Below are 11,222 nucleotides of genomic sequence, written 5' to 3' on the forward strand. Positions count from 1 at the left end.
AAACACCTCATTCCAGAAATAATATTCTTTAAAACAATATAGCCTACTTTGACAAATATAAGCGATAACTAAATTGTATGGGCTACTATTTACAATTAAATGAAAGTCTAATAGCTTAAACTTTACATGGAACATTAAATAACAGTTCAAACTTGAATCAAGTACTTCACATGTGCTTTAAAATATTAGTTTACATATTAAGTGTACTTCTTGAAAGCACATCAAATGATTAAAATGTGCTTTAAAAATAATTTGACATTATAAAGTGCCTTCTCAAAAGTTTGTGTTAAGAAACATAAGTGTCCATTAACATCATTGCATTACTGTCTGCAAGTACAGTTTTTTAAAAACATAATTTTAAGATTTGAAGCACACTGAAAAGTGCACAAAAAAAATAAGCACACTTCTTTTTCAGACAGGAACACCCAATGAGAAGTTATTACTCTGTTGCCTCATATGTACCCAAAGATGTTCATCTTGCATCATCTTGTTTTTGAAATCATATAGCTGTTGACCTCTGCCCGCCCCAACTCTCCTGCCTCATCCTACAAGTAAATACTGCTTGTGGAGAATGGACTCCGTTTCCCATCTGGCTTTGCGGCTGGTAACCTTCGACTTCCGCTCCAGTGAAAACAAGCCGATCAGCTGATCTGACCTGGCAACAACATTCACCCGAATCTACCGGGGAGGGGAATCATTTTACAAGCTGGTGGGGAAAAAACAGTTATCTTGACATCAACCGGCTTATTAATTTGTGTGTTTATCAAAGGGTCGTTGTCGTGTGCGAGGCTTCAGGGAATTCAGCAGCGTGTTTGATGAAAATTGCGGTGTGATTCTGTCTCGAAATCAGCTTGTTTTGTTCGGTCAAAGCTGGGTTGATCAATGTGTTGTTGGGTGAACATACTAGAAGGACAGTCTGTACGATACTAAACAATTATTAATTCCGATGCATTAGTCAGATTTCTAACCCCCTAGTATTTTTAGTCTTTGAAATTGGAGGTGTTTTACGGACACGTACGCTAAGCTTAGCTAGCTTGAGTAACAAAGCCCTGGACGGTAACAACACCCGAATGTAGCTGTTCTTACTGTTTACATCGGCCAATAAATACATGTCGATTTTTGTTGCTTGTAGTTCGTAAGTTTAGACCCCTTGATCACTTTAAAATCAACCAGAAAGCTAGACAGGTCTGACCTAGTGCCAGTGCTATACGGATGTCAATTGATCTAATTATAGTTCATATTGAATATTTGATTTTAAGCCAGTGTCATAATTTGACACCACATTTCGAATTCCAATGAAATTCAAGGCAAACGAGTAAGATATTTTGTTTAAGACCTCAAATGCATCATATTTGAGGCATTATATCTCATCTCTCTTGTTGATTGTACATTTAGGTTGGTCTCTGCTGTAGTTGATGCAACTTTGAGGAATATCTAGTCAGTATATTTACTGAGGGATTTTAGTACTTTAAATTCGGTCGCTTCCGTTCGGTTCGCTACCTCGCTGTTATATTTAGACGTATAATGAGCTGTCAGGGCTCGTCGGTGGAGAAGGGGGTGAACGGCGTCCTGGTTTGTCAGGAGAGTTACGCCTGCGGTGGCTCCGACGAGGCCGCCTTCGAGTGCGACGAATGCGGCAGCCTGCAGTGCGTCCGCTGCGAGCTGGAGCTCCACCGTCAGGAGCGCATGAGGAACCACGACAGGATCCGAATCTCACCTGGACACGTGCCCTACTGCGATTCATGTAAAGGGGACGGGGGCGTTGCGAACGGGGGTCGCCTGAGAGCAGTGGTCCGCTGTCAGGGATGTAAAATCAACCTGTGTTTGGACTGTCAGAAGCGGACTCACAGCGGGGTCAGTAAAAGAAAGCACCCTCTCACAGTCTACCCTCCTTCGAAACCCGCGGAGAAGAACTGTAGCACTGGAGATGAACAGCTGGATGCCTTGAAAGCTAAACTGGAGCAAGTCACCAGCTTTCTTCTAGTGGATGAAAAGGAAGATATGCAAGTACGTCAGCTTGTGTAACTTTTGAACTTTCTCCCGTTTTATACAAGTTAGTTCTGGTCCTCAAATTTGATTGGCTGGGGTTCTCATTATGAAGCTAATTGAATAAAGCTAGACCCTCTTTTTTGGAAAATCGGAAATGGATCTCGCGAATTGAAACGGATTTGTGTGCTTGACGTCGTTATATATATACAATATATATATATATTGTATTTGAAAATAGATAATGACACCATTGCTTTTTCGATTTTCCAAATTTGGAATTTTCTCAACTAGTCAGGCGGAGTGGAAAGTGAAAAAGAACGACTTGAGCTGGAGGGGAACTTACTGTTGCTCCGCTCCACTCAATTATGTTGTTCCAGACCAGCTTTTAGCCTGTACATTGCATTGTGACAGGCAAAGCGCGATACTTTTCTTACTTTAGAACTACTTATTGGAACAAAATGGCAAATTACCAAATTTGGTCTCAGAATTAAGTTTGAGCATACAAGTTTGATTTTATGCAAATGTTTTATGCAAAATAAACATAATAATAATAATAATAAAAAGGAAAATGTGTGATATTGAGTGAGGTGAAATGTAACATTATTAAGCAACATGTTCATTTCCACAACCTGAACAGGTGAAGGATGAGGAGTTCGTGAGGAAATTAGCCTGCAGGCCCGAGGAGCTCTTGAAGGTGGTGTCCATTTTCGGCAACACTGGAGAAGGCAAATCCCACACCCTCAATCACACTTTCTTTTTGGGTCGTGAAGTTTTCAAGACATCTCCAACCCAGGAATCCTGCACTGTTGGGGTGTGGGCAGCACTGGACCCTGTCCATAGGGTGGTGGTTGTTGACACAGAGGGTCTCCTGGGGGCAGGAACTAACCAAGGACAGCGAACCCGCCTCCTTCTGAAGGTGCTTGCGGTCTCTGATCTGGTCATCTATCGGACACATGCTGACCGGCTACATGATGATCTTTTCAAGTTTCTTGGAGATGCATCAGATGCGTATCTAAAACATTTCACAAAGGAGCTGAAAGCCACAACTGCACGCTGTGGTTTGGATGTGCCCCTTTCGACTTTGGGTCCTGCTGTTATAATCTTCCATGAGACAGTCCACACCAAGTTATTAGGCTCAGGTCAGTTTTGGATGTTTTCTACTTTGCTGTCCTACTTACCCAACAATAATAAGTTAGGAAGGACACAAAGATAAGGTAAGCAAAATAATAAAAGCATAATACCTCTCTTTTGCACACACTGTAGACAAGCCATCAGAATCGGCCGAGCGGCTTCTTCAGGAACGTTTCAGAAAGCTTGGCCTCTTTCCGGAAGCATTCAGCTCTATCCAGTACCGGGGCACTCGAACCCACAACCCCCCGACTGACTTCAGCGGTCTGCTGCGCAGCGTGGAGCAGCAGTTAGACAACAACACTACACGATCTCCACGGTCTGCCGGTGTCATCTATAAAGCCTTGCAGGTAATTTTTTTTTTTCATTGATAATCTCAATAACACTTTTAGCTCATCAATGACATGAAAGGGTGGAAGAGTTGGTTTGAAATGTTCTCAACTTTTCTCTAAAAACATTCCTTTTTTATCTGCTGAAGTGGCCTGTTTTTGCAGCATTCACATGACTATTTACAAATCTTAAGCTCTGGCCATGACATATTCCAAAGGACATTTGTGCTATTTCTAGTTATCAATTGTAATGTACAGTAGTTTGTGTGGCTGATCAAGCTCTTGTTCTCCAGGCTTTGAGTGAGTGCTTCAGTGGAGAGATTCCTGATGAGAATCTGGCAAGCAACTCTTTTTTTCCAGATGAGTACTTTACCTGCTCCAGCATCTGCCTCAGCTGTGGGTAAGTCGTCACATCTCAGGAATCACTCCACTACTGATTTCAAATCTGTTTCACATTTTTAAAGCAACACTCACTTAGAAGAACATACTCTCTGCTGTTCAATAGTTCGGGGTGTATGTTTTTGTAAGTAGCCTCTTAAAGGGGTCCTATAATACTTTTTCAACTTTAGTTAGTCTGTAATGTTGCTGTTTGAGCATAAAAAAGATCTGCAAAGTTACACAGGTTAACCACTCTAAGTTAATCTGCCTTGGGAAAGCTAGCGTGTCTCCGATATAGTGATAACACTCATTGCCTTCTCTAGTGCAGCTCAACCAGGTCTCGTCCCATTCGTCATATTTGTGATATCACAAATCCCGGAAAATATGTGTTGTAGTCCAAACGAGTCGTTCGTTGTAGTTTTTGAAAATGTCCGATTTGCAGATCTTTTTTATGCTCAAACAGAACATTAGACTAACTAAAGTTGAAAAAGTGAAAAAGCATAATAGGACCCCTTTAAAATGTAATTTATTTCTGTGATGGCAAAGCTAAATCTTCAGCAGCCATTAGTCCAACTTTCACTTTTGATCAATGTAATGCATCCTTGCTGAATAAAAGCATTAATTTCTTTAAAAATATATCTTACTGACCCCAAACTTTTAATCAGTAGTTTTTGTTAAATAACATTGTCATTTTAGCAGTTTGGTTCAAAGATTCATATGGAATCTGTGACCGTTTTTATGGAATCTTTATGCTGATTTTGAGGGAAAAAAATTTAAATGAAATATGGTAATAAGATTTAATTAGCCAAAGAACTTTAGAGCCTTCTATGTTAAAACTTTGAATTAAAATTCTGCATTTCCAAATTCCATGTGGGCCTATTCTCTTCAAATGATCGTTCAAAAAAAAAAAAAGGGTCCCTGATCAACATTTAAGCATGTAAAATAAATATTTTAACTATTTTTACAATTGAGTAATTTACATACACTGAGAACTGGTTTGGTAGAATCATTTAAAAGAACCAGTTCAAAGGAGTTATTTGTATGGCTCCACTAAGGTGGCTAAACTAGTAATTAGACGTTTGACGATACTAGTTTTGACTCCTGTAATGCAGGTGGAAAATTTCTTGCATTTACACCCTCCTAAAGCCTGTCCTGAATTACATTTTTAAACAAATGTAATTCTAATACTTTGTGGTGTTTTTGTTTTAGCTCAGGCTGTAAAAACAGCATGAATCACCTACGAGAGGGTGTGGCGCATGAGGCCAAACACCGCTGTCGCTATTCAGTCCACTATGATAATCGCATCTATACCTGCAAGGTAAGACATAAACAATGAAACACATGACCTGACCCTGACACATGCTCTGTGACGGCCCAGGTCTGACATTATGTGTGTAAACCTGCTATTCCAGGCTTGTTATGAGAGTGGAAAAGAGGTGATTGTGGTTCCAAAGACGACGGCATCCTCTGACTCCCCATGGTTTGGCTTGGCCATATACGCCTGGTCCGGGTGAGTCGTGTTACTGAATTATATTCGTAAATGGTCCCATTTAGTTCAGTTCATTTAGATGTACAGGACTTAGTTGGGCTTTTTCCTTTGCAGATATGTGATCGAGTGTCCAAACTGCTCGGTGATCTATAGAAGTAGGCAGTACTGGTATGGGAACCAGGACCCTGTTGATACAGTGGTTCGGACTGAGATCCAGCATGTCTGGCCAGGGGTGAGAGTAATCTGCTGTTTATCCCACGTATCAATATTTAAATAGCAAAAAGAACAAGCTTTGTTTACTTTCACATTTTACGTCTCAGTCTGATGGATTCCTGAAGGACAACAACAACGCTGCGCAGAGGCTGCTGGATGGCGTGAACTATATGGCTCAGTCTGTTTCAGAGCTAAGCGTCAAGCCTGCCAAAGCCGTCACTGCCTGGTTAACAGACCAGATTGCCCCTGCTTACTGGAAGCCCAATTCTCTCATCATTGTGAGTTTTAATGCTAGCTAGGCAATTTTAATGTGGCTTTTTTAATGAAGAGAAGTCTTCACTAAAACACTAAAACTTTTTCCAGAGATGTAAAAACTGTGGAGTGGAATTCCAAGATAATGATACAAAGCACCACTGTCGGGCTTGTGGAGATGGTTTCTGTAATGGTTGCTCCTCTAAGACACGGCCAGTCCCTGAGAGAGGTTGGGGTCTGGCACCTGTGCGAGTCTGTGATGCCTGCTTTCAAAACAGAGGAATCCCAGAAGGTATCCCAGAATATATACAGTTGTGCTCAAAATTATTCATACCCTTGATAAATATGATCAAAGAAGGCTGTGAAAATAAATCTGCATCGTTTATCCACTTGATCTTTCATTCAAAAAAAAAAAGAAAGAAAATCTAACCTTTAATTAGAGGAAAAAAATACAGTGGGTACAGAAAGTATTCAGACCCCTTTAAATTTTTCACTCTTTGTTATATTGCAGCCATTTGCTAAAATCATTTAAGTAAATTTTTTTTCCTCATTAATATGTACACAGCACCCCATATTGACAGAAAAACACAGAATTGTTGACAATTTTGCAGATTTATTAAAAAAGAAAAACTGAAATATCACATGGTCCTAAGTATTCAGACCCTTTGCTGTGACACTCATATATTTAACTCCGGTGTGTACCATCCAACCTGACAGAACTGGAGAGGATCTGCAAGGAGGAATGGCAGAGGATCCCCAAATCCAGGTGTGAAAAACTTGTTGCATCTTTCCCAAAAAGACTCATGGCTGTATTCGATCAAAAGGGTGCTTCTACTAAATACTGAGCAAAGGGTCTGAATACTTAGGACCATGTGATATTTCAGTTTTTCTTTTTTAATAAATCTGCAAAAATGTCAACAATTCTGTGTTTTTCTGTCAATATGGGGTGCTGTGTGTACATTAATGAGGAAAAAAATTTAACTTAAATGATTTTAGCAAATGGCTGCAATATAACAAAGAGTGAAAAATTTAAGGGGGTCTGAATACTTTCCGTACCCACTGTATATATTTGTGTGTGTGTGTGTATAGATAGATATGTATTAGTACATTAGTATTAATTTTAAAACTAATGAAGAATTATGCTAAAAAGTGAGAGGCTTTTACGCAAATCAGAGAGATAATTAATATCTTAAATAACACCTTGCTAAATACTGTGAAAAAACATGAACAATGCATGATTTACACAGGTTTGAATAATTTTGAAAGTACTACACATTTGGTGTCAGACACGGGTGCAACATGTTATGACATAAACATGCAGTATTTCAATCCATAATATCATACAATGACTGGTCTCACGCAGAACTACTGGATGCAGCGCTGGAAGAGGAGCAAGGTGGGACTCTGATCGCCAGGAAGGTGGGAGAAGCTGTTCAGAGCACATTAGGAGCGGTAGTCACTGCTATAGACATCCCTCTTGGTGAGTTCTTCACTCCTCTTAGAGCCTATAAATAAAGTTAACATGACAGTATGTTACTAACAATATAAATGCACACTGGAAATACAGTTGAGTATCAATCCATTATGTTAACTAATAATAAACATTTGGCTTGTTCAAGTAACCTCTTCTGTAATCTTTAGAATTAAGCATTTTATTTTCATAAGTTACATACTTGCACAGGAATATCTCGGCGTATATAAATTACCAAATGCGTTTATTAGGTCTGGTAAAAGATGCCGCCCGTCCAGCATATTGGGTCCCTGACCAAGACATCCGTTGCTGCCATCAGTGCCAGCGTGAGTTTAATGTCCGTCTCTCTATTCATCACTGCCGTGCATGTGGACAAGGAGTATGTAACGACTGCTCCCCTGATCGCCGGGCCGTGCCCTCCAGAGGTTGGGACCATCCTGTGCGAGTGTGCATCACCTGCAACCAGAAATCTGGAGAGCTCTAGCAGAACCGAACATCACTCCGCATTATAAGACACCCCCGTATGTGGCCACAGCGCTTCAGGACGTGTTGGAAGGGAAAAAAGCCCTGGTCTCGAACCAATGAATGATTGTTTGAGAGGAACATATCTGCTTTTTGTCCCAACACGTCATTCACGTCATGCTCCTCAGCTCTACATAAGCTGTTCACAGTTTAATATATGTAATGGCCTACATATTTTCTTCTTTTAAAGGTTAAATCCAGCAAGAAAATAAATCTATGTCAAACCCTCGACAATCCTTTGTCTACCATGCAATACGTTACCTGTGGGCAGGCCCAGATGGAACGTTGGAATGAGCATTTTTGGGAAAATCAGCAGAATGGGTTTAAACATGGTTGAAAAAAAAGGTGTTAAACATGATCAAAGGTGCAAAATATGAATTAAGTCCCTTCCATTTCCGTGGCTGCAGATCCTTATATGGGCCTTCCTGTGGGTAAAGGCAGCTAACATATGGCCTCTATATGATACATAAACCGGTGCACAAATATTAGTAATATTGTTTACCGTCCTGTTGTGTTGCTCAATTTTCAGTTTAAGGAAAGATTCATTTGCTTTTACCTGTTTAAAACACAAGGTTGTTCATATTGTTTTGCGTTCCTTTACCCTCCAAGAAACTCTAGTGTAGATTTTAGATTAATTCCTATTTGTCTCTATTATTTGCTGCCCGTTATGAAAGAGATCTGGCATGATCATGCAAAACTATCAGATGTTGTTCAGCATAATTTAAAGACTTCTTTATCATTTATTTTAAATGCATGTACTCGGGCAGGACGTTTTTGTTTGACGTTTTTAAAAACTGACCTTTTTAATGAATCACTTCCACTGTTGCCGAATCAAACTGCATAGTGACTCTTAACACAAAGCCATGATGAAACCACACAAATGATGTGGCTCTGCATTATCTGTCAAAAGCGATGCCAATCCACATAAATCTCATGTTATCATATGGTAGTTGCTCTTATTTAGCCCCAGGTATGGGTTCTGATCACTGTCATTTAAATGTCATTTCTTGGCCAAACAAACAACTCATTATGTAGAATCAGGTTATCGTAGGCTCAGTGAGGCATTATGTGTGAATGACCGAACATGACTGACACAGACATAAGAAACATGAATATCATTTTATGTTATTTGCACCTTGTATGCCAATTAAATTAAACTTGAGTACCTCTAAGAGTGTGGCTTAAATATAAAAATGTGTAAATGCCCATTTGTACTGAAAGGGACCGTTTTCTTATTGAAAATTCCATGGGGTCCAATGTTTTCATTTTATGGACAAAAACAGTTAAAACATTAAATTCATGTTGGGATTCGAACTAAAGATACAGATAAACAAAGTTTGGATTTATTTTGAATTGAAGAATGGTTTCCCCAATTTTTTTTTTTTACAAAAAGTACCAGCACATTTCAAGTAAAATACTTCCAGAAGAACAACATAACATGAAATTGTACTTTTAGGAGGTATGTTTCAAGTGACTATAATTTAGATCTTATATCTAATAAGCTTTTCCAAAAATTAATCTATTGATGATATAACGGATAAGAAGTATTCTGAATCCATCACAGTCTAATTTGGAATATTACTAAAAAAGGAAAAACTAAAAGGCAAACGGTAAAATGGCAACATTTTGGTCAGTAAGACGCAGTAACAATTATGTATTTACCACACAGCAGCCTGTGTTTTTAGATGGCAAATGTTAGCACTGACCCTCCAGTGTTAGACCCTTCTGATAGTCTTTGTTGTAAGAGTAGTAGTACAGATCATGATGGACAGCCATAAGGAGTCCAGGAAGTCCTCTACTACCACCCAGCTGGGAGGAAAACACCACATTTGGGATCGAGTCTTTCCCTGCAGGATGAGGTGAGGGGATGGTCCTGAGGAGACGGCGGTCATGGAGGCTCCAGAGTCGAGTGTAGCAGTCCTGACCCACTGCAAACGGCACACAATTAGATGCGTTACAAGTGTTGCGATAGAACTGAACTGAAACTGGTTTAAATTAAAAAAAGATATACCAGCAAGCAGCAATCCTTCTGGCTCATTGACATGAATGGGTAAGTAGGCATATTCATTGTGGTGTCCTTCATACTGTTTGACAGACCGCTTGACACGGATGTCCCACAGCTTTATCTGTTCAGCGACGACATGAAGGGAGAATAAAAATGAATTAATAATTCAATGCTCTAAATTGTTATTAATAGCATGATGGTCTGTGGTCATTTTAAATGTTTATCATAGACAGACCTTGCCCAGCATGTCAGCAGCGAGGAGGTAGTTCTCATCCTGTAGCAGTTGGACAGAGGTGATGGCTGAGTCCTGGAAGAAGTGGCTGGTCTTCCAACCGTGACTGCGACCCCGGTCACGCTGACGCAGGTCAATGCTGAAGATCTCTCCTGAGCGACAGCCGTTGAACAGCACGGGAGCCTAAAATACGAAGCGCATGGCACAAAGTGTCATACAGATATCTTTGCTCACATATGCATAAAGTAAAACAACGTGAGAAGATTGATCAAATGTACAAAAGCTTATTATTATTAAGAGCGTCAGCAGCACCACATGCATACGTCGTGCTACTCTCGTGAACACGCTTTGAAGACTGACACGGAAGAGAAGAAATTGTTGAATAAAGTCGATATGTTTATTTTCTTTGCACAAAAAAAGTATTCTCGTAGCTTTATAAAATTAAGGTTGAACCACTGATGTCACATGGACTATTTTAACGATGTCCTTACTACCTTTCTGGGTCTTGAACGTGTCAGTTGCGTTGCTGTCTAGGCAGGGTCAGAGAGCTCTCGGATTTCTTAATTATAATAAAAATATCTTAATTTGTGTTCCGAAGATGAACGAAGGTCTTACGTGTTTGGAACGTAATGAGAATTTATGTAATTAATGACAGAACTTTCATTTTTGGGTGAACTATCCCTTTAAAAAATTCTTATTTTTTGCATGAACTTCGTATTTAAAGTGGTCACGCATTTCAAAGGTGCACTCTTTTTTTCGTGTGTTGTCAACTTGGACTTGTTCTCAAATTTAGTGGTATGGATGCAGCATTACACAATTAAATTCTGTAAAACATTTTAATGAGGTAAAAATGACAGAGCACTTTAAATGAGAGTAAAATTGAGAGGGACTGTAAAGTAGGATGCGACAGAAAGAGACAGACATGATGCAGGTTAGACTCGAACCACACGCATGTGCACTACCACTGCGCCATGGCCACGACTTCAGGGTTGCTTGGGATGAAAAATCATTGTTCTTTTCTCACCCTCAGGGCAAACTGTTGAGCTAGAACATCACTGCCTGCGAGGTATGTCGCTCTGTGTCCAGTCACAGCATCTGTCACAATCACTCGTCGAGAAAGGCCTATATATAAACATAATATATATATATATATATATATATATATATATATATATATATATATATATATATATATATATATATATATATATATA

The 11,222-nt window shown here is 39.5% G+C and overlaps 2 protein-coding genes across 4 annotated transcripts in view; one reads left to right on the forward strand and one right to left on the reverse strand.

Moving 5' to 3' along the window:
* Window positions 1-423: 423 nt before the first annotated feature.
* LOC107562699 (zinc finger FYVE domain-containing protein 1) lies at window positions 424-8,149 on the forward strand. Its single transcript, XM_016247386.1, has 11 exons — window positions 424-2,007; window positions 2,627-3,128; window positions 3,253-3,467; window positions 3,740-3,846; window positions 5,034-5,142; window positions 5,237-5,334; window positions 5,428-5,545; window positions 5,634-5,804; window positions 5,890-6,070; window positions 7,142-7,258; window positions 7,501-8,149. The coding sequence occupies exons 1-11, from the start codon at window positions 1,525-1,527 to the stop codon at window positions 7,731-7,733; spliced, it is 2,334 nt and encodes a 777-aa protein (XP_016102872.1). The 5' UTR covers window positions 424-1,524; the 3' UTR covers window positions 7,734-8,149.
* Window positions 8,150-9,210: 1,061 nt separating this feature from the next.
* LOC107562700 (DDB1- and CUL4-associated factor 4-like) overlaps window positions 9,211-11,222 on the reverse strand; it is an 8,415-nt gene continuing 6,403 nt past the window's right edge. For all 3 annotated transcript variants that reach the window (XM_016247390.1, XM_016247387.1, XM_016247389.1), the window contains exons 11-14: window positions 11,033-11,130; window positions 10,012-10,191; window positions 9,783-9,897; window positions 9,211-9,699 (exon numbers count right to left, since the gene is read on the reverse strand). In XM_016247390.1, the coding sequence (XP_016102876.1) occupies window positions 9,467-9,699; window positions 9,783-9,897; window positions 10,012-10,191; window positions 11,033-11,130 (626 nt within the window). In that variant the 3' untranslated portion in view covers window positions 9,211-9,466. The remainder of the gene's footprint in view (window positions 9,700-9,782; window positions 9,898-10,011; window positions 10,192-11,032; window positions 11,131-11,222) is intronic.

Source organism: Sinocyclocheilus grahami, unplaced genomic scaffold, assembly GCF_001515645.1.
Source record: "Sinocyclocheilus grahami isolate Dianchi unplaced genomic scaffold, SAMN03320097.WGS_v1.1 scaffold833.1, whole genome shotgun sequence".
In the NCBI taxonomy this organism is placed as follows: Eukaryota; Metazoa; Chordata; class Actinopteri; order Cypriniformes; family Cyprinidae; genus Sinocyclocheilus; species Sinocyclocheilus grahami.

Bases quoted from the DNA above. Each gene is read 5' to 3' on its own strand.
- LOC107562699 (XM_016247386.1), top strand. From the start codon at position 1,525: ATGAGCTGTCAGGGCTCGTCGGTGGAGAAGGGGGTGAACGGCGTCCTG. The intron at 5,546-5,633 runs GTGAGAGTAATC...TTTACGTCTCAG, and splicing joins TCCAGCATGTCTGGCCAGGG to TCTGATGGATTCCTGAAGGA. The intron at 7,259-7,500 runs GTGAGTTCTTCA...TGCGTTTATTAG, and splicing joins TGCTATAGACATCCCTCTTG to GTCTGGTAAAAGATGCCGCC.